Consider the following 22,502-nt stretch of genomic DNA (forward strand, 5'->3'; position numbering starts at 1 on the left):
TAATTTTCGCGTCACAAGCCGATCCCTTCAAGAATTTATGTCTCGCTAGGTATAAATTTGATTTTAAAGTGAAAAAATTAAAGACAATCCCATTTAAAGGACAAACCGTGCAATTTGTTTGTCTAAATTGGGTTAACTTCACAAATGGGTATGGTTTTGTTTTGTTGGCCCGCCTAACAAAAATTTTAGTCTGAAGTAACTAAAACATTCCTAAACTTGGCATGAATTGCAACTTCAGTCACCAAACTATTGTTGCACTTCAAGACACCCCTAAGCTTAGCTAACTGGGTTTTAATACACCCCCGAGTAGACATGCCACGGCAAGTGGAATGCACTTGCCGTCCACTTGACATTTTCGTCCATAAATTGTTTTTTTTTTAAAATGTAAAATTGATTTTTTTTTCTTTTATAAAAAATCCGAAACAATGGAATATTTATTTTAAATCTGGAAAATTTGATTAAAAAAATGAAAAACTAGAGTTTTAATTAAAATATCTGTAAAAAATTGCTTTTTTATTTAAAAAAAATGAAAACTTGATATTTTTTTTTAAAAGTGTCCTAAAAAATCCAGATTTTCATGATTCTTTTAAGACACTTCTTTAAAAAAGAACTGGTAAATAGTGGATTAAAACTGGAGTTTTATACAAATATGGAAAAACTGATTTTTTTTTTTTTTTAAATGTGGAAAACCCATTTTTCTTAAAAAAATAATCCCGGAATATTAGATTAACTTTTAAATCTAGAAAAAAATTATCAGTTTTCCACTTTATTCTTAAAAAAATCAGTATCCTAGATTATAAAAAAGTCCAGGTTTTTAATCAAAAATTCAATTTTCCAGATTATTTTTTATAATAATGGGTTTATTTAGCTTTCCAGATTTTAAAAAAGTCCATGTTTTTTAATTAAAATAAATCAATTTTTCAGATTTTTTTTTAAAAATAACGGGTTTCGCACATATTTTTAAAAAAAAAAAAAAAAATCAGTTTTCAAGATTTAAAAAGTTCCAGATTTTTTAACAAAAAATCCCATCCAGAATTATTTTTAAAAAATGGGTGTTCCACATTTCAAAAAAAAAAAAAAGTTTTTTCTGATTTTAAAAAATTTACTTTTTAAGGAATTTTCCAAAATTGATTTTTTTAATTTAAAAAAAAAAACTGACGTGGCACCTCTCACGCGCCTGTTGGTGTGTGACTACACTTATTGGTGCGTGACTACACTTGTTGTGCTATGTGGCAACTCGGGGGTGTATTAAAACCCAGTTAGTCAAGCTTAGGGGTGTCTTGAAGTGTAGCAATAGTTTGGGGACTGAAGTTGCAATTCGTGCCAAGTTTAGGGGTGTTTTAGTTACTTCAGCCTAGATCAAACATAAATTGTGGACATAAATTAATTTTACTTACTCCCTCAGTCCCAAAAAGATTGTCCTCTTTTGACTTGGCACAAAGTTTAAGAAATAAATGAAGACTTTTGAAATGTGTGGTCCAAAACAAGCCTTAAATATTTGTGTGGCTGTAAATCATCTCATAAAGTTAAATTGTTTCTAAATATAGAAAGGAGATAATCTTTTTGGGACAGACTAAAAAGGGAAGGAGGACAATCTTTTTGGGACAGAGGTAGTACTAAACAGAAGTTCTGGATATTTCAAAATAATAAACTTGCTCAATTGATCAATATTTTAGATATTTTAATACAGTGAACCTATCTAAACTTCAATTATGAAACTTTATCCGAAATGAATTAAATCTTCACCAAATAGCTTCAAATGTTAATCACAACCTTTTAAAAATCCCAACAATAGAATTTTAAATTTGCTCACTTTAATTCACCCAACAATGATTAAGAGCCCGTTTGGATTGACTTATAAGTTGCCTATAAGCTGTTTTCAGCTTTTCTGAGTGTTTGGCTGGCCAGCTTAAAGCCATTTTGTACTTAAAATAAGCCCAAAAAATTAATTGGGTTTGTTTGGCTTAACTTATCTAAAGCAGCTTATAAGCTGTTTACAGCTTATAAGCCAAAAAAAATAAGTTAGACTACACCAACTTATTTTTTTTTTTGGCTTATAAACTTTTTTCAGCTTATAAGCTGTTTTTTTTAAGCCCATCCAAACAGGCTCTAAATGTGTAGTGATAAACATGAATGTCACTTTCAATTAGTTTTTGAGCATCAAGAAATGGAAATCATAATCACAAATTAAAAAATTATAATTTTTTCCTAAGTATTTCAAATTATGTACAAGATATAACAAACATATAAGATCTGAAAATATGGGCTCATTTTAGTTATAAGTTGAGATAATACTCAAAATACCCCCCAACGTTTGACCAAAATCCCAACTACACACCTAACCTTTGCGGGAGTCCTATTACCCCCCTGGACAAATTTTTTCAGTAGCAAAATGGCCCTTTTTTGCTGATGTGGCAGAGAGCGTGAATACACCGCCCAGTGGCGCGTGACGGCCTTTAAAAATCTGCATCGACTGTTTTGGACGCCAACTAGTACCGCCACATATGATGCCAAGTAGATAAAATTTGAACTCCCTCCATTTTTAGGCTACTTCATCTTCATCTTCACCCTATTTAATATCCATCCCCATTTTTTGTTGTCAAAATAATATCCATTATAAACGAAAATCTCAATTGAAGAAAATTCACATATGATTCCGAACAACTTGTTAAAGAACAACTTTCCACCATAAACGAAAATCGAAGAAAAAAAATGAAAAATCAAGAAAGAAAAAGGAAAAATCGGAAAAAAATAAGGATGAAAAATCTAATCTTGTTAAAGAAAATCTGATTGGAAGTTTTTTGTTTGGAGTTGCTACTTGTTGCTTGGTTGGAGTTGTTTAAGCACTAATTCTTTGAGTTGATTTGGGGAGAAAATTAAACTCCATTGCTAAGAATTTGGAGAAAGCTATGAAGAACACCAAATGGGTTTCTCTAAATTCTTGATTGTTTAATCAAATTAATGGATGAACTTTGTTCTATTTGGTGTTAGGAAGCTTCCTTTCACATTTGGGTTTGTTTGAATTAGATTTGAGCAAGTTGGTGTGATTTTTTTTTTTTCAACTCTAATGAAGATGATGATAATGTTGATGAAGATGAAGGAGAATTGGGTATGGGTTTTCAGATCCTTAATAAAAATGGAGTATGGAAAATTGAGAGATTTTTTTTTTTTTTGAAGAAGAGTAGATGGATGGAGGAAGGGGGAAATTAATAAAAAATGGGGCAAAATTAAACACGTGGCACGTGGGCCAGGCGCGTGTGGACAACCGCCATTTAATATTTGGGGGTTGGCGTGATTGACCGCCACGTCAAAGAAAAAAGGGGCATTTTGATACTGAAAAAATTTGTTCAGGGGGGTAATAGGACCCCCGCAAATGTTAGGTGTGTAGTTGGGATTTTGGTCAAACGTTGGGGGGTATTTTGAGTATTATCTCGTTATAAGTTTGGACCAAGTGATATAGCACGTAAAAATATCATTAAATATTAGGGCAACTTACAGAAATGACTACAATTAAGTACTCATTAACCAGCAGTTGCTACTTGTTTAATAATTACCATTCATAGCTTTTTTGTAGCAAAATTCGCGTGTATCCGACTGTATTTTAATACAATTTCGCTTGTATCAAATCGCGTGTATCCGATTGTATTTGAATACATTGTTCAGCTATATACATATGTATATAAATGATACACACAACACATAAAATCAGTCCAAATATATATATATATATATATATATATATATATATATATATATATATATATATAAATGAAACAAACAACACATAAAATCGGTCAAAAATATGTATTCAGCCATATACATATGTATATAAATGCACATACATATATATTAAGCCATTACGGTACATTGCCAAAACAATGATTCAAAATACAACTTCATATAACTCATTCAAAGCAAATATACATTCATATAGATATATATTTTTGATGTATTTGATCATATCAGAATTTGATAGTAATGTAACGACCCAACGGGTTATTATAGTGGTTTTGACCCATGTATCCTTGTTGACCCTTACCCAGAGTCCCGTTAGTACGATCTATGACTTAGTGAAGTCATTGGTTTGGTTCCCGAAAGGTTTGAGTGTGATCTGAGTTATTGGTGAAGGAACTAATTAAGTTAAGGAGTTAAAGTTGACCACGGTCAACGCCAGGTTAGGATGACCCCGTGTCAATGTTTTGGAAGTTCCAACAAGTAAATATGATGATTTTGAACTTGTTCACAAGTTTTGATGAGGTTCCGAAGAGTTCCAGATGGGTTTGGGCTTTGTCGCGCTCGTATTCGATGTTTTCGCCATAGGTCTTTGGATAGAAAGGGCTCCACATTGATCAAAAGACCTTTGTTTTGTGTGAGATTTGAACCATTAGATCCGTATCGAAATTCCAAAGCTATAACAAAAAGAATCATCGCGTTTTGCCTCCGTATGAGAGAGTTACGACCATTTTTGTACGGATCGTTTCCCGGCGAGGTCCGTCGCGCGGACTCGGTGTCCGTCGTAGCGAACTCAGGTCCGCTATAGCGGGACCGCCGCAGCGGCCATGGTGACCACTGCAGTGACCGACAGGGGAAGAACACCCTATCTTTATAGTCCAACTCCGAACCATTACCCACAAGACCCCAAAGTCAGTTTTCAAGAGAGAAAGAGGCTAACTTCATTCCATTCATTGGTGAAAGCATCTTGGAGGGTAAGTCCCCACCTTTATTTGTTCCTTTCCTTTCTTCTTCAAGTTCCATGATTAGTTTAAGGTCCATCAATGGTGGGTGAAAATCCTAGAATCCTAGAATTAGTAAACCCTTAAATAATTGATGGGTTATTAATTTTGTTGTTGATTAATCATCTAAGAGTATAGATTATCAATTTCTAGGAAGGGAATTTGATTTCTTATGGTTGAAATTGCATGTTGAGACTTAGGGTTCTAATAAAAATGGGAACTTTGTCCTAAAATCTATTTGACAGGGATAAAATTGATTAGAAACCCATGAATTGAAGGTTAATGATTGTAGAGATAGAAGTTATGATAAATTCACCATTAAAGGATGGTTCCATCCATTGAAAAGAGTAGAAGTAAGCGGGTCTTCTTCCCCGAATTGTTGTTCTTGTTTAAATACATGGTTTGTTGCTTACTTAGCATCATATTGTTAGACTTTGATCGATTTGAGGCGCTTCAGAAACAGAAGGCTCGTGTGGAGTAGTTCGTGGCTCCTGTTCTACATTTGAGATAGGTTACGGCTTACTTTAGTTAGAATTTGATTAGCGAAACGTATGTATTGTGTAGAATTGACGGGAGAAAGCATGATTAAGTCTTCGGACATGGTGTTTTAGTTGGATATTAGCTAGGTTGGTATAACTTCTGATTATGTGGGCTCGTCGCCATTACTTTTTATTTGAGTGCAGATTGTGTGCCAGAGACTTCGTCCAGACCTCATAGTTAGCTTGAGGCCAGTTACTGATCAGATTCGAGGGTGAGCTCCTATCCATGCCATGCCGCCTGAAAATCTTTCTTATTTTGGATGTCTATTTCATTTCAGACATTTATGATTATTTCAGACAGTTGTTCATTCTTTAGACAGTTATGCTTTAGAGTCCTTGTACGATAACTTTCGGATTTTGGGCTGTAATAAATAAGATTTCTGCAGTTTATTTATTTATGGCAGGATTAGACAGATTTATGATTTAATTTTGGTTATTGATTTATGATTATTTTTATGATTAAGTAATTGGTTAAGGGGATGCTTCGCCTACTAGAAGAATTAGTGTGGGTGCCACTCACGATTAATTGGGCCGTGACATGGATAGAAGGAGTTAATGAAGCGGGAGATCAATTTTCACAAGGGGAAAAGAATTTGCTGCGCTTTCAAAACTTACCGACATTTTGGAAAATAAAATACATGGCCAAAAAAAGAAGCTTGCAGAGGTCATTTTACATAATGCTTTAAAAGATCTAATTGACGGTGAATGAGAAGGGCCATCTGATATAAATAAAAATGATCCAGTAGATCCTTTGATGGTTGAGTGTGCTATTGCAAGCATGAAACAATGGGAAGGAATGGACGAAATAATATTTCCTGATACTAGCAGATGAAGAGAAGCTAAAGAACTATTCATATTGTCAAAAATTAAGAATTTGGGGGGATTACATCGACAGAGCTAATTTTGAAATTGACAAAAGAGAGGCCGATACGTGCAAAACACTATGAATTAACTACACGAGAAGAATAAATAGGTATATATTTCTGATCTTGGGAAAGGGGAGACTGTTCCATTTCAAAATATGATGGAATTGGACCTAGAATCTGGGAAAAATAATAACACTCACTTTCACTCATCTACCGAAAACATGAAGGTAGATCGGAAAAAAATGAAGTAGAAACGTATGGCTAGGCAAGTGGTAATTTCTGATGGCGATAAGGCTAAGGAAATGGGTGCAACAAATAATCTAGTGTTGAAGTAGTTGTTAATAAAGGAGGTGTGCAGTATGCGGGAGATAAATATAAAGGTGATTATAATATGACAACGGACGTGGAAAATAAAAAACAAAAAAATGTGGTGGAGCGGGAGTCCAGCCTTGTATGACCTTCCTCCTCTCAATGAAGACTTTGGTATGGAATTGCCGAGGCCTGGGGTGTCCTTGAGAATTCCCTTTTTTGAAGGAGACATTACGTCTCCACTCCCCGAGCATAATTTTTTTGAGTGAAATGAAGAATCGTGAAGCAATGGTGCGGAGAGTTCAGACACAACTAAATATGGCACATTCTATTAGTGTGGATTCGGTGAGATTATCTATAGGATTATGTTTGTTTTGAAAAGACGATGTTCAGGTATGTCAATCTCACCCATCCTCTTTTTACATTGCAACTTTATATACATGATGTGGTATCGAATTATAAATATTAGTGTGTGTTTGTTTATTTAAGTACTGATTGTTATAGCCCGTATTTTGTACGTTTGGAAATTTCAAAGTCGACGTGGAAAGTTAAGGGCGAGATCATTTTCAAAAATCATTTTAATGTACGAGTTGTCATGAATATCATTTATGATTATTATTAGTATTAAATATTGTGAGAGGCTAAGGGCAAAAAGAGAAATTCGCAAAATGCGCCGCAAAAATAATGTGGAAGACTAGGGCAAAATGGTAATATTGAGAGAGAAAGTCGAGGGGCAAAACGGGAATTTTACAAAAGGAGCTCATGAAAGTTCTAAAAGGGCCATATTGGCCATGTGACAAAAAAAAAAGGGAAAGAAAAGAATGAAAATGATGACAAATAAGTCATCTTTTGTTTAAGAAAATTTAAGAAAAGAAAAGGAAAATTCTAGAAAAGTGGTGAAGAGGAGCCATGTGTTCATATTTCTTTTAGTAGAAGTCATGCAAAAATATGCATGCATAAATAAGGAAATGATGACAAATAATTAGTCATCTTGTTATAATTTAAGAAATTCTTAAAAAAAAAAGAAGAGGAAACTTCTAGAAAAATGAAGGGAAAGGGCATGTGCCCTTCACATGTTGTAGGAATATATATATATATGTAGAAAGATGACCAAGTCATCTTATTCATTTTATTCTCTAGAAATTTCAAGACTTGGAAGAACAAAAGAGAAGGAGAAAAACTAGAGGGGCCATTCGGCCATAGCAAGAACCAAGAAAAATCTTGGAAAATTTTTCTTCAAAAAATTATTTTCTACTAGTTGAAGGGTCCTTAGCAAGTTGGAGTGTTCATTAGAGCCAGAACAACACATATTCTTGCAAGTTGGAAGTTCTAGCTAAGTGGAAAGTCAAGAGAGAAAGGTAAGAATTCATTCCCTTTTATATGTTATGGATGTTTGTGCATGTTGTAGTGTATGAAAATGAGTGAAATTCATGGAGAATATGGATATAGGGGTGTGGCCGTGAGTTGTATATTGTGTGTATGGCCGTGTATATTGTTATATTGTGAAGGAATGGTGACAAAGTTTTATTTAGTATTTTGGTTGTTGTGTTGTGGATTTTATGTTGCTAGTAAAAGCTTAATGATCTTAATGAAATTGTAGTAGTTGGAGACTTGTTTTAGAAGCTTATGTAAATTGAATGTAATGTTCTTGCATGCATGCAAGATAATGTTGTTAGTGTGGTGTTGTTAATATGATGTTGTTAGTGTGGAGTTCATGAATTTGGAAGAAAAGGAAATGTATTGTTATTGGTTTTATTGGAGTTGGAAGGTGTTGGATGGATTAGTATGTTGATTGAATCGTTTTGAAAGTCATGTGAATTGAATTGAATTGAATAGAATTGAATGTTGAAGTGTTGCTAGAATAATTGTTGGTATTGTTGATAGTTTGGCCGGGTTGAATTCCCGGATTGTTGTTGATTAAAAATTGGCCGAGTTAGAATCTCGGGGATGGCGCATTACGGGGGAAATCTTTCGCCGAAATTCATGGACAAGTGTTAATTCAAGGTTGAACTTTTCAAGGCTCTAATCAATGCTTTGCAACGTGACCATTTGTAGATTTTGGAGAGTTTGGGATTTGAATTTGGAATAGCGTAAGAAGCGGAAAAGGTATGTAAGGCTTTACTCTTCCTTCTTTGGCATGTCTTAGACATAATAGGTTTGGATACGAGCCTCGGGACTACTCTATCTCTAGAAACCTAAGTTTGAATTTGACCACTATTCATTCAATAGAATTGAATTAGATTTTCTATGTTTCATTGGAAAAGTAGCTTGAATATATGCAACTTTCATAAGTGGATCCTAACGTCCCAAAATTTTTGTAGGTAACTCTATCAAGTCAAGAATTCTAAAGTAAAATTTTCTTTCTAATAAGTCGTAAATGTTTTGAAGATGCCCATATTTTCCAAAACTATGTTTTAAGAGATTGAAAGCTTTTATGACTTAAACGACGAGTGTGATTTCCTAATGACAACGATGACGTTAAATATGAGAAAATGTCTATGACGTATATGTTGACGATATGTTCTCACCATGAATATGACAATATGAAAATGCTAAGTCATTTCTTGATTCCTCAACTCTATTATGGATAATGACTACTTTAAAGGCTCCAAGCATATAAAATGATACCTTATGATTCTGTTATATGTTTTCCCTTGATGACACTCTTCCTTGGTAGTCTCCCCTTATGATTATTGTTCCTTCAAGGTGAGACATGACGATCCTGATTGTTCCATAATGTAATCGGAGGTTACCGACCTTACGTCACTCCGATAAAGTTATAGTTTTTCATTGGGTCTCTTGCGCATGCTTAAGTTGTGATAGTTACACCGTGCCTATATGGCCGGGCATGTCACCGCCAAGGCGTTTAAGGCGGCTATTGGATGATTACACCGCGCCTATATGGCCGGGCATGTCACCGCTAAGGCGGGTCGCTATGTTTACACCGAGCCACAGAGGGCGGCATGATCACCACTAGTAGGCGGGTACGAGATGATTACCCCTGACGCGGGAGGCCCGGACGCGGAGGCCCGGACGTCGGGCTAATGATGATTATGCGATCCGGATTGTGTTATGTATGCATATAAGAGTTACGGTTAGCATGCATGATTCCGCCTTAAAGGGCACTCACAGGCTGTGTTACTTTTATAGCACATGATATGTTCCCATATCCATTCGTTATTACTCATAAGTACGCTTTTACTATGTTGCTACTTAAAGCTATATCTCCTATTATGTTACTATTCATGCCTTACATACTCGCACATTGCTCGTACGACCCCCTCTTCGCGGGGGGCCGTTGCGTTTCATGCCGCGGGGTGTACACCCATGAGCAAAAATTTATCATAGAAGATGTTCCACGGAGTTGGCAAGCTCTACGCATTCGGAGTGTTGCCGAGTCGCAGCTTCGTATGCTAGGAGTTCTGGATTGATGTTAGAGACTTTGCAGACAGAGTTGTGGGTATAGGGAGTCAGTCTGCCAGCGGCTCCATCAGCCGATGTGTCCGTTTGTATTATGATATAAGTTTTACATAGTTATAGATTTTATTAGATTTGAAAGCTTTATTATGTATTTCGTGTTTATTTGATTTAGAGGTCCAAAAATCAAAAAAAAAAAAAAAAATTGTACGTAAAAAGAGTCTGTGGGTTCGCTCGGCTCCGGTATGGGTCGGGTGCCCATCACACCCTAGTAAGGTCGGGGTGTGACACTGATAAAAGCTACTCATAGATCTCAATTGTAAGAACTTAATGTTAAATCGAGTAGTTGGGGTCTCCTTGGGTAATGGTGGGAGATTTTAACGATATCATTGATAATTCTGAGAAGTCAGAGGATAGGATTAGAGAGACTACATCTTTTAAAAATTGAACAACTTACACAAATGACTACACTTTGGATTTTTTTTTTATGCATAGCTACACTTTTGCTAATTACATTTCGTAGCTACAGTAACATGTATTCAAATTCGGCTGTATATCGCTGTATTCATTCCTGACTAATTTTACACTGTATTCAACTTATTGTATTTTAAATTCGGTTGTATTCAAACAACGTAAGTGCAAGAAAATATAGAATTATTCGGCTGTATTCAAACTGTATTCATTTGTATACAAAAAAATCTCCTTCGAAATACAGGCGAAAAATACATAAAGAAACACTATTTTTCACTAAAAAAATAACGAATACACTCAAATCTGAGGCACAAGAAATAAAATAACTCTATGTTACACTAAAAAAATAACGAATACACTCAAATATGATATACAAGAAATAAAATACTCTCAGATATGAGATACAAGAAATAAAATACACTCATATCTGAGATACAACAAATAAAATACACTTTAGATATGAGAAAATACACTCAGATCTTAGAAAAATTCGGTGAATTGCCATGGATTCCCGCCAGAAAAGACGCTGGCGGTGGAGGAGAAATGAGAGGCCAAAGAAATATCCTTCGAAATACGCTCAGATCTGTGAATGTGCTAGATGTACATCAAGATGAAGATTTGGGCGGTAGCGGTGGCGGCAACGGCGACGTTGCTTTCTTCCTCCGGCGAATCGAGAATACACGGCTTGTTCACGGCTATGACTGCCGCCTTAGTTGCGGCGGTGCATCGGAGAGAGAGACGGCTGAGAGAGAGAGAGACGAGAGGGGTGAGTGACGGCAGAGAGATACAGGGGATGGTGGAGAGAGAAAATGGAGGTGAGAACTCATCTCCATGTGATAAGGTTTACAGAAAATGGAGGTGAGAGATGGGTTTATTTTCTTTTTACTATATTTTAACTTAATAGTTAATAATTGTTATTAAGATACAACTTTTAGCTATGGAAAGTAATTAATTCAAACTATAGTTACTAAGAGCCTGTTTGGATGGCTAAAAGCGAACATAATTTATGTTGAAAACAACTTATAAGCAAAAAAAAAAAAAAAAAAGTTGGGGTAGGCCAACTCATTTTTTTTTTTTATATGTTCGTTTTCGGCTTATAGGTTCTTTTAGATAAGCCTAAGCCAAACGGGTCCAATTAATTTTTGGGCTTATTTTAAGCACAAAAATGGCTTCTACCCAAACACTAAAAAAAAAAGCTGAAAACAGCTTATAAGCAAGTTATAAGCTAATCCAAACGGGCTCTAAATATAATTACTACTAATATTTAGCTAAGCCATATAGATTTTCCTTAAAAATTTATCCCAAAACAAGTGTCTTCTTGGAAATTTAAGATAAAATTGGTAAGTGTTTTCAACTATACCCTTAACATTAAAAAAGTAATCCTCTTTAATATTGCTTAATTCTAAAAAAACATCTAATAAATAGGGCTAATCCGGTAAACTCCACATATATTTATTAATTTCTTAATAAATGTATTTTTTGATAAAGTGACACTTATTTTAGGATGAAATAAGTAATAAAATATATATATTATTCTTATTATTTCTATTTAGGCGTGAAAAGAGCGGTTAAAATTAAATTAAGAATACTTGATTTGGTGGCACAAATTTTTGTTGTCCCAAAACTTGTCCTCGTAAGAAACGAAAACAAAAAAACAAAATAGTCCTCACTCCCGAGTCTTTGTAGTATATAATTCCCTTTCTATCCTCGTCAGCTGCCATTCCTCGCGGCGCAGAAACAAAAGAGGGCAGCTCTAGGGTTTTCTCTCTTTCATTCAGGCAGGCAAATAATGGGTGGTGGCAACGGTCAGAAAGCCAAGATGGCTCGCGAAAGGAATGCCGAGAAACTCAAGGCTGGCAAAGGTCTCTATATTCTCTCTCTCGATACCAATTATAATCTCTAAATCCAGATCTTTGTTACTGCATCCCTCCCAATTCATGTGGCACCTTTCCGATTTCATTTTCTTTGACCATGATTTTTAATTGTATATTTTTTTTACCAAATATGTAAATTTTATCTCAAAGATTCCATGTCCGAATACACGGTCAAAATCAAAATATTTGACTCTCGAAATCGGAACCGAGCCACATAAATTTGGGAATATTACTTATTGAACTATTGGTAAATTAAGTCTTGTTTTAGCCTTGAATTACTCCGATTTGATTGCAGTTTCGGGAGAAAACGTAGCTGGTAGGGCATTTAGTGTTTTTCTATTGTTTTAGACGCAAAACCTTTTTTTTTTTCAAATCGTTTTCTAGACGCGAAACCTTTTACATTAATAAATTAGCTCTCTTTTATATTAACTTTTAAATTGTCCCATATATGCAGGAAGTCAGCTCGATACGAACAAAAAGGCCATGAATATCCAGGTAACGCCTTCAATTTCACTTTTAATACACAATTTTTGACGTAAATATGTGTAATTGGGTTGTTGAAGGGACTTCTTCTGTTACTCAGGTTAATAGTAGTCTCTTGATACAGTTTATGAGGAATTTGACTGGAATACAAAATTTAATGTGTTAATTGGACTGATATGTCTTGTTGCGTGGAAAGGCAATATTACAGTATGGTTGCCAATATCACGTAATAATTGAAAATATAAGTAATTCAATGAATTTGTGTTCATGGAATTTGCGAGAGTTGTATGTAATTCGAATTGTATCAACCATTTGTAGAGTGTCATATAAATTGGATGAAAGTAGCAGTAAAGTAAATAGTAGGTAATATCCATATTGTTAGACTGAATGACCAACACTTTCCCTTCCTGCTTGATTTGGATGATAATGAAGTTGCAAATATCTTTAATTTTGAAAAAAAATTCCATTTGTTTAGGCTATTAATAATAGTAATAGGATAAAATTTCGCCCCCGAGGGGGTAGCTTAGTGGAACAACCGCGGATATCAAGATTCATATCCAGCAGAGGTGACATTAAGTGAGTTCTTCCCGTCTACAGTCTAAGGTGAATTCTTTCTTCGTTTTTTTTTTTTTTGGCCTAAGCCTTAGTGGACGACACATTATCTGATACTCATGCAGTTATGCTAATAACACATACCTGCAGAATTATTCTTGTATGAGTGGTTGATTATTGTCTGCAACATGCATGAATGATTGATTATCTTTCAATTTTGTGCGTCAAACTTCTACAAGGCCCAAATTCAAACCTCAACGCTCCCTATTTTCATTTAGTATTTCTTCCCAGTTCTCTTCACTCTTTTCTTTTGCTCCTTTATGTGGGATATGAGGGAACTCTTCAATTTGTAATTAATGTTTCTTTTAAAGTATGTTCTCAAAAAAGGTTCCTTTTGACGTAAAATGAACTGTAACTGATGTCTGCATTGCGGCAATTATTTTGGAAATAGAAGGAGAAAGAGTTGGTTACCTTGTGTTTTTCCAATAATTTTTATATGTTCGTTTCCCCCCTTGAATTGTCCTTTTGAACACTATATATATGGTTGCAACTTGGACTTCTTCTTTTCCCCTTTGTTGGAACTTGGTCTAGGATCTAATTTTAAGACCCCATTTTGTTGCTGCAGTTACTTCTGAAGTTTAGAGTTAAGAGTTTTAGATTTCCTTGAAGGGAAAAGGTTCATCAACTGCTCTGTTGAAAGAGTTGAATTGTGTTGAATTATCTAAAAAATGAAAAACTGAAATTCGGTTTGTACCTAGGGAGAGATGCTAGTGTCCGAATCAGAAAAACTTTGGAACTAAAAATTAGTTAGGGCCAAATAAGATTGCCAATGGAAAACCAGTGTTAACTAGGAAAAGTTACTAAGTAATGGAGATACAATCGTTGTTAAGGAATTTATGTAACTACGTAAGTGAGAATAGATACATAAAGAAGGCTAACAAAAGTGTAGGTGAGTGCTCTTGTTACTCAATGTTATAGTTTATGAGGAATTTGATTTGATACATAATTTAATATGTTATGTTGACCGATATATCTTAGTGCTTGTGAAAGAAAATATTACAATAATGGTTGCAAATTTAAGCTTAATTTAAAAAGTATTACGTGAAAATTGAAAATTTAAATAGTTTAATGGATTTGAATTCATGAAATTTGCGAATTGTATCAAACATTTCTAGAGTGTGGTACCCAAAACAAAACGCTTCTAGAGTGTCATATAAATATGATGAAAGGAGTACTAAAGTTAATGACCTTGCCACTCGAGCTGGAATTATAGAAGAAGCTGCACATATATCCAGTTTCGAAAATGTTTCCATCATTGTGGCTATAGAAATATTCTCCTCGAGGAGGTGTCTTAGCAGTTGAAGAATTGTAAAAACAACTTGGATATCAAGATTCATTGACCAATAGAGGTGACATTTGGTGAATTCTTTGCCTCTACACAAAAGGGGGTGAATCCTTCTCATCGGCCTAGCCTTGGCAGGCAGGGTTATGCAGTACCTATGCTAGTTGCATGTACCCCGTGGATTAGTCGAGGTGCGCGCTAGATGGGTCCAGATATTACTGCAATACAAAGGAATACAAATAAGATAGAAGTCTCATAAAATAGGGTAACTAGAAATTCTCATAGCTCATGTGTCCTCGAAGGTGACTTCAACGACGGCGGCTGTTGCTTACAATTATTATGACGGTACAGAATTTCCGACGACGTTTCATCTCCTACAGCAACAACCGCCGCAGTCCTCCATCGACCCTGCTCCACCGCCGGTGCAAATTCCGGCGGCTGTTCCTGGCGTTTATTCATTACCTCAGTATCAACAAGTGACTTCACCACTGGCGGCAGCTGCTTACAATTATCATGATGGTACATATTTTCCGGCGCCGTTTCATCTCCAACAACAACTGTCGTCCTGCATTGTGCCTGCTCCACCAACGGTGCAACTTCCGGCAGCTTTTGCTGGCATTTATTCTTTACCTCAGTATCAACAGTTGCATCAGTTATTTCAAGGAGTTGCACAAACTATCACACTGGAAGCAATTGAGAATGTGAAAGGCCGCAGGACAGACTTGGGAAGACCCTACTCTTGCAGACTGGCTAGAGAATGATTATTGTCTATTCTGTGGTAACCTTGGGAATGAGGTGAATGATGATATTCTCTCAAAAGCATTTTCAAGGTTTCCATCATTTAACTAGGCCAGGGTTGTGAGAAACAAGCAGCCTGGTAAGACCAGGGGATTTGGATTTGTGAGTTTTTCCAACCCTTCAGATCTTGTCGTAGCACTTAAAGAAATGAATGGGAAATAGGTAGGAAACCGGCCAATTCAACTGCAGAAGAGTAGGTGGGAAGACAGGATTGACCGTGAAGCTCTGGAAAACCAAAAGCTTGCGTCTCCCAAGAAACCAAAGTTAGCAAAAAAGAGTATCTTGCACAAATGAGCGCCAAATGACATGAGTATGGCTTAATGGTAATAGGAGTATGACTTAATGGAGGAAAGGAGAAAGAAGTTAGTAGTCGTTGATTACAGATGGACCAGCTCAAGCTATCCAATCTGATACTCATAGTGAGTTATGTTAGTTGCTTATGGAGAAATTTTATTTTGAGTGAGATTGAGACGTGACAAGTCTTGAGTCAAAAATCAGAATTGGGTTTACCCTGTGCGCACACCCGAAGGGTAGCAGCTGCGGGTTCCCATGTCATCAAAAAAAAAAAAAAAAAATCAGAACAGGGATGCATATATAGGGCCTGTTTGGAAAGCCACCCAGGTAATTGGAATTGGATGTAATTACACAATTTGGCCTGTTTGTTGGACCAAGTAATTACACGGTCAGGTGGGAATTGGGTGTAATTGAGAGGCTGTAATTACACTCTCCAATTCTCGCGGGGGGGGGGGGGTTGAGAATGGGTGTAATTACACCCGGTAATTACATGGTTACTTTTTAGTTTGTTTTTTTTTGTTTATTTTAATTTCTTTTTATTTTTAATTTCTTTTTAATTTTTATTTTTTAAAATGTATTTATTTTTATATTATTTATTTTTCATTTCCTTTCTTTTCATTCCCAACCTTTACTTCTTGTGGTTCCATGTAATTGCTTGTATTTTTTATTTTATTTATTTAGCATAACCGTGCTATTATTCTAATTTTTGAAACTACATCTCTTAATATTTTTGACATAAGAGTATTATTTGGTTTTGGATTTTGAATTTAGGTTATATTTTCAATTTTAAGTTATTTGCTTTCACATTGCATGTTTATTTTTCACTTACATTTGATGGATTTTTGTGTCAAACATTTGAATAATGTTATGGCATTATATTTAATTGACTTGTTCTCACAGAAAAAGTCTTCTTTTAAGTTTTATAATTAATTAAAATTGAACATTATTAATTTGAAAACTATATATCAATTATTTTTTACAATATTAGTTAAAAATATATGATTATTAATTAATATATTTTCAAGAAACAATGTGTTATTAAATAACTAATTTAATATCATGTATAAAGGCAAATATTTTTTAAATATTAATTTTAAATTTTTTATAATTAAATTTTATTTTTAAATTAAACTAACCGTGTAATTACACTTGTGCAACCAAACAACACCCTTTTAATTACACTGTAATTACGTTATGACAAATAAACAGGTCATCGTAATTACACTACTGTGTAATTACTAGGCTGTGTAATTACTACCCTAGTAATTGCACCAATTCCAATTACCAGGTGGCTTTCCAAACATGCAATATTACAGTATGGTTGCCAATATCACGTAATAATTGAAAATATAAGTAATTCAATGAATTTGTATTCATGAAATTTGCGAGAATTGTATCAACCATTTGTAGAGTGTCATATAAACTGGATGAAAGTAGCAGTAAAGTAAATAGTAGGTAATATCCATATTGTTAGACTGAATGACCAACACTTACCCTTCCTGCTCGATTTGGATGATAATGAAGTTGCAAATATCTTTAGTTTTGAAAAAAAATTCCATTTGTTTAGGCTATTAATAATAGTAATAGGATAAAATTTCGCCCCCGAGGGGGTAGCTTAGTGGAACAACCGTGGATGTCAAGATTCATATCCAGCAGAGGTGACATTAAGTGAGTTCTTCCCGTCTACAGTCTAGGGTGAATTCTTTTTTTTTTTTTTTTTTTTTTTTTTGTGTGTGCCTAAGCCTTAGTGGACGACACATTATCTGATACTCATGCAGTTACGCTAATAACACATACCTGGAGAATTATTCTTGTATGAGTGGTTGATTATTGTCTGTAACATGCATGAATGATTGATTATCTTTCAATTTTGTGCGTCAAACTTCTACAAGGCCCAAATTCAAACCTCAACGCTCCCTATTTTCATTTAGTATTTCTTCCCAGTTCTCTTCACTCTTTTCTTTTGCTCCTTTATGTGGGATATGAGGGAACTCTTCAATTTGTAATTAATATTTCTTTTAAAGTACGTTCTCAAAAAAGGTTCCTTTTAACGTAAAATGACTGTAACTTATGTCTGCATTGCGGGGATTATTTTGGAAATAAAAGGAGAAAGAGTTAGTTACCTTGTGTTTTTCCAATAATTTTTATATGTTCGTTTTCCCCCTTGAATTGTCCTTTTGAACACTATATGGATGGTTGCAACTTGGACTTCTTCTATTCCCCTTTGTTGGAACTTAGTCTAGGATCTAATTTTAAGACCCCATTTTGTTGCTGCAGTTACTTCTGAAGTTTAGAGTTAGAGTTTTAGATTTCCTTGGAGGAAAAAGGTTCATCAACTGCTCTGTTGAAAGAGTTGAATTGTGTTGAATTATCTAAAAAATGAAAAACTGAAATTCTGCTTGTACCTAGGGAGAGATACTAGTGTCCGAAAGTTTGAATCAGAAAAATTTTGGAACTAAAAATTAGTTAGGGCCAAATAAGATTGCCAATTGAAAACCAGTGTTAACTAGGAAAGTTACTAAGTAATGGAGATACAATCGTTGTTAAGGAATTTATGTAACTGCTTAAGAGAGAATAGATACATAAAAAAGGGTAACAAAAGTCTAGGTGAGTTCTCTTGTTACTCAATGTTATAGTTTATGAGGAATTTGATTGGATACATAATTTAATATGTTATGTTGACCGATATATCTTAGTGCTTGTGAAAGAAAATATTACAATAATGCTTGCAAATTTAAGCTTAATTTAAAAAGTATTACGTGAAAATTGAAAATTTAAATAGTTTAATGAATTTGAATTCATGAAATTTGCGAATTGTATCAAACATTTCTAGAGTGTGGTACCCAAAACAAAACGCTTCTAGAGTGTCATATAAATATGATGAAAGGAGTACTAAAGTTAATGACTAATATACATATTGTTGGACAAAATTGCTAACACTTCCCCTTGCCACTCGAGCTGGAATTAATGAAGAAGTTGCACATATATCTAGTTTCGAAAATGTTTCCATCATTGTTGCTATAGAATTATTCTCCTCGAGGTGGCGGCTTAGCAGTTGAAGAGTTGTAATAACAACTTGGATATCAAGATTCATTGACCAATAGAGGTGACATTTGGTGAATTCTTTACCTCTACACAAAAGGGGGTGAATCCTTCTCATTAGCCTAGCCTTGGCAGGCAGGGTTATGCAGTACCTATGCTAGTTGCATGTACCCCGTGGATTAGTCGAGCTGCGCGCTAGATGGGTCCAGATATTACTGCAATACAAAGGAATAAAAAATAAGATAGAAGTCTCATAAAATAGGGTAACTAGAAATTCTCATAGCTCATGTGTCCTCGAAGGTGACTTCAATGACGGCGGCTGTTGCTTACAATTATTGTGACGGCACAGAATTTCCGACGACGTTTCATCTCCTACAGCAACAACCGCCGCAGTCCTCCATCGACCCTGCTCCACCGCCGGTGCAAATTCTGGCGGCTGTTCCTGGTGTTTATTCATTACCTCAGTATCAAGAAGTGACTTCACCACTGGCGGCAGCTGCTTACAATTATCATGATGGTACATATTTTCCGGCGCTGTTTCATTTCCAACAACAACTGTCGTCCTGCATTGGGCCTGCTCCACCAACGGTGCAACTTCCGGCAGCTTTTGCTGGCATTTATTCTTTACCTCAGTATCAACAGGTGCATCAGTTATTTCAAGGAGTTGCGCAAACTATCACACTGGAAGCAATTGAGAATGTGAAAGCTGCACTTGGAAGCAGTGAGAGTGAGCAAAAAGCTGACACCAAAAAGAAAGCTGTGCCTTGAAAGGCCGCAGGACAGACTTGAGAAGACCCTACTTTTGCAGACTGGCTAGAGAATGATTATCGTCTGTTCTGTGGTAACCTTGGGACTGAGGTGAATGATGATATTCTCTCAAAAGCATTTTCAAGGTTTCCATCATTTAACAAGGCCAGGGTTGTGAGAAACAAGCAGCCTGGTAAGACCAGGGGATTTGGATTTGTGAGTTTTTCCAACCCTTCAGATCTTGTCGTAGCACTTAAAGAAATGAATGGGAAATAGGTAGGAAACCGGCCAATTCAACTGCAGAAGAGTAGGTGGGAAGACAGGATTGACCGTGAAGCTCTGGAAAACCAAAAGCTTGCGTCTCCCAAGAAACCAAAGTTAGCAAAAAAGAGTATCTTGCACAATTGAGCGCCAAATGACATGATATGGCTTAATGGTAATAGGAGTATGACTTAATGGAGGAAAGGAGAAAGAAGTTAGAAACGACTACAGATGGACCAGCTCAAGCTATCCAATCTGATATTCATAGAGTTATGTTAGTTGCTTATGGAAATTTTTTATTTTGAGTGAGATTGAGACGTGACAAGTCTTGAGTCAAAAATCAGAATTGGGTTTACCCTGTGCGCACTCGAAGGGTAGCGGCGGCGGGTTTCCATCTCGTAAAAAAAAAAAAAAAATCAGAACAGGGATGCATATATAGGGCCTGTTTGGAAAGCCACCCAGGTAATTGGAATTGGATGTAATTGGGTGTAATTACACAATTTGGCCTGTTTGTTTGACCAAGTAATTACATGGTTATGTGGGAATTGAGTGTAATTGAGAGGGTGTAATTACACTCTCCAATTCTCAAGGGGGGTTGAGAATTGGGTGTAATTACACCCTGTAATTACATGGATACTTTTTAGTTTGTTTCTTTTTTGTTTATTTTAATTTCTTTTTATTTTTAATTTATTTTTTATTTCTATTATTTTAATTTATTTTTATTTTTTAAAATGTATTTATTTTTCATTTCCTGTCTTTTCATTCCTAACCTTTACTTCTTGTGGTTCCATGTAATTACTCGTATTTTTTATTTTTTTATTTTATTCATTTAGCATAACCGTGTTATTATTCTAATTTTTGAAACTACACCTCTTAATATTGGAAAGAATAAGTCATTAACAAACTTGACTTATAACGAGTGACGTTATTAAAGTAGAAGTTCGTTGTGAATGAGGTTATAGACTTATATTTTTCCTTTCTTTTGAATTATTTACTTAATTTACGTTGGTTTTACTTAAGTTACGTTGGTACTTACTTATGTAATGTTGGAATTTGACATAAGAGTATTATTTGGTTTTGAATTTTGAATTTAGGTTATATTTTCAATTTTAAGTTATTTGCTTTCACATTGCATGCTGTTTATTTTTCACTTACATTTGATGGATTTTTGTGTCAAACATTTGAATAATGTTATGGCATTATATTTAATTGACTTGTTCTCACAGAAAAAGTCTTCTTTTAAGATTTATAATTAATTAAAAATTAAATATTATTAATTTGAAAACTATATATCTATTATTTTTTACAATATTAGTTAAAAATATATGATTATTAATTAGTATATTTTCAAGAAACAATGTGTTATTAAATAACTAATTTAATATCATGTATAAAGGCAAATATTTTTTAAATATTAATTTTAAATTTTTTATAATTAAATTTTATTTTTAAATTAAACTAACTGTGTAATTACACTTGTGCAATCAAACAATACACTTGTAATTACATTGTAATTACGTTATGACAAACAAACAGGTTGTCGTAATTACACTATTGTGTAATTACTAGGCTGTGTAAATAGTACCCTAGTAATTACATCAATTCCAATTACCAGGTGGCTTTCCAAACAGGCTATAGTGAATTCTGTATCCTGTTAGTAGTATATTTTTTTTTCCTGTTAAACCTTTCGTCTTTAGTTTACTTTTAATCATATGCGTTTGAAGTATTTCTCTTTGTAAATCACTAAATTGCGAACATATTGTTGGGGATTGAGGACTTGAGGATTGACTGATTGCTAATTATATACATCTTTTTGTCTGTCCAATAGTATACAAGAGATTTTAACAATCTAATCCCTGCTTAGCATTGAGATATGAGCTCATTGATCACGTGTGTTCCACAGTGTGAGCCTTTTTACAAATATAGGCTAAATATACCTGATTTTAGGAGAGAACAAACATTAGCCAGCTCCTTCCCTATATATATAGCATATTGCGTAAAAAATTGTTTTGATTCAGAGTTAACTTGTCTGTTTTGTGGATGATGGCAGTGCAAGGTGTGTATGCAGACATTTATGTGCACAACATCGGAGGTGAAGTGTAAGGAACATGCTGAAGCAAAACACCCAAAATCTGATCTCTTTGCTTGTTTTCCGCATCTCAAAAAGTGAGATCTTTAGGCGTCAAACATCTTTGCAGAAAAAAAAAAAAAGTTGGTATGATCTACCCGTCACCAGCCCAATCAAGGGCGAAGGGCTTGTAGTATTTGTGTGCTTGTTTGTGAGACTTGCAAGTTGTGTTGGTGGTTGGTCTTAATTGTGAAGCTTCTTTTTAATGAGACAATTTCTTATGTGACATGAAACAAGCAAATGTTGAAATTAAAACCTATATGTGAACCAAAACAAGAGACGAGAAACCATTTGAGAACATCTGAATTCCAGCTATTATGTACTACTGTAGTAATTAATCACCCAAGTCTATCAGACTGATCTGATTTGATACACAAAAAATCAACGTGCACCTTATAAGTCCACTGACTTCAGAGAAGCAGAGAATTCAAGATGGTGCTGGAGGAGGCTAAGTTTACAGAACGGAAGACAAAACTGGTGTGCTGTTGACGAGCTGTTAGTAGCAGTGGGAATAATATTATCATGAAATAATATATTCCCAAAGGGGAAAAGAAGTTTTATTCTAATTCCTCAACACGGCAATAAAGTCCTGGATGTGCCTGATTGCTTTGGAGTTGATATCAGTTCTTTGCCAAGGGCTACATCT

At 34.9% G+C, this 22,502-nt stretch overlaps 1 protein-coding gene and 1 pseudogene across 1 annotated transcript; both read left to right on the plus strand.

Annotated features, from left to right (window-relative positions):
* The first annotated feature begins 12,044 nt into the window (after positions 1-12,044).
* On the plus strand, positions 12,045-22,156 carry LOC132036303 (uncharacterized protein At2g23090-like). Its single transcript, XM_059426614.1, has 3 exons — positions 12,045-12,197; positions 12,664-12,704; positions 21,779-22,156. Exons 1-3 carry the CDS (start codon positions 12,125-12,127, stop codon positions 21,896-21,898), a joined length of 234 nt encoding a protein of 77 aa, XP_059282597.1. The 5' UTR covers positions 12,045-12,124; the 3' UTR covers positions 21,899-22,156.
* On the plus strand, positions 12,751-21,715 carry LOC132032185 (uncharacterized; annotated as a pseudogene).
* Positions 22,157-22,502: the final 346 nt, after the last annotated feature.

The sequence above is a fragment of the Lycium ferocissimum genome, chromosome 2 (genome assembly GCF_029784015.1).
Source record: "Lycium ferocissimum isolate CSIRO_LF1 chromosome 2, AGI_CSIRO_Lferr_CH_V1, whole genome shotgun sequence".
Taxonomy (NCBI): domain Eukaryota; kingdom Viridiplantae; phylum Streptophyta; class Magnoliopsida; order Solanales; family Solanaceae; genus Lycium; species Lycium ferocissimum.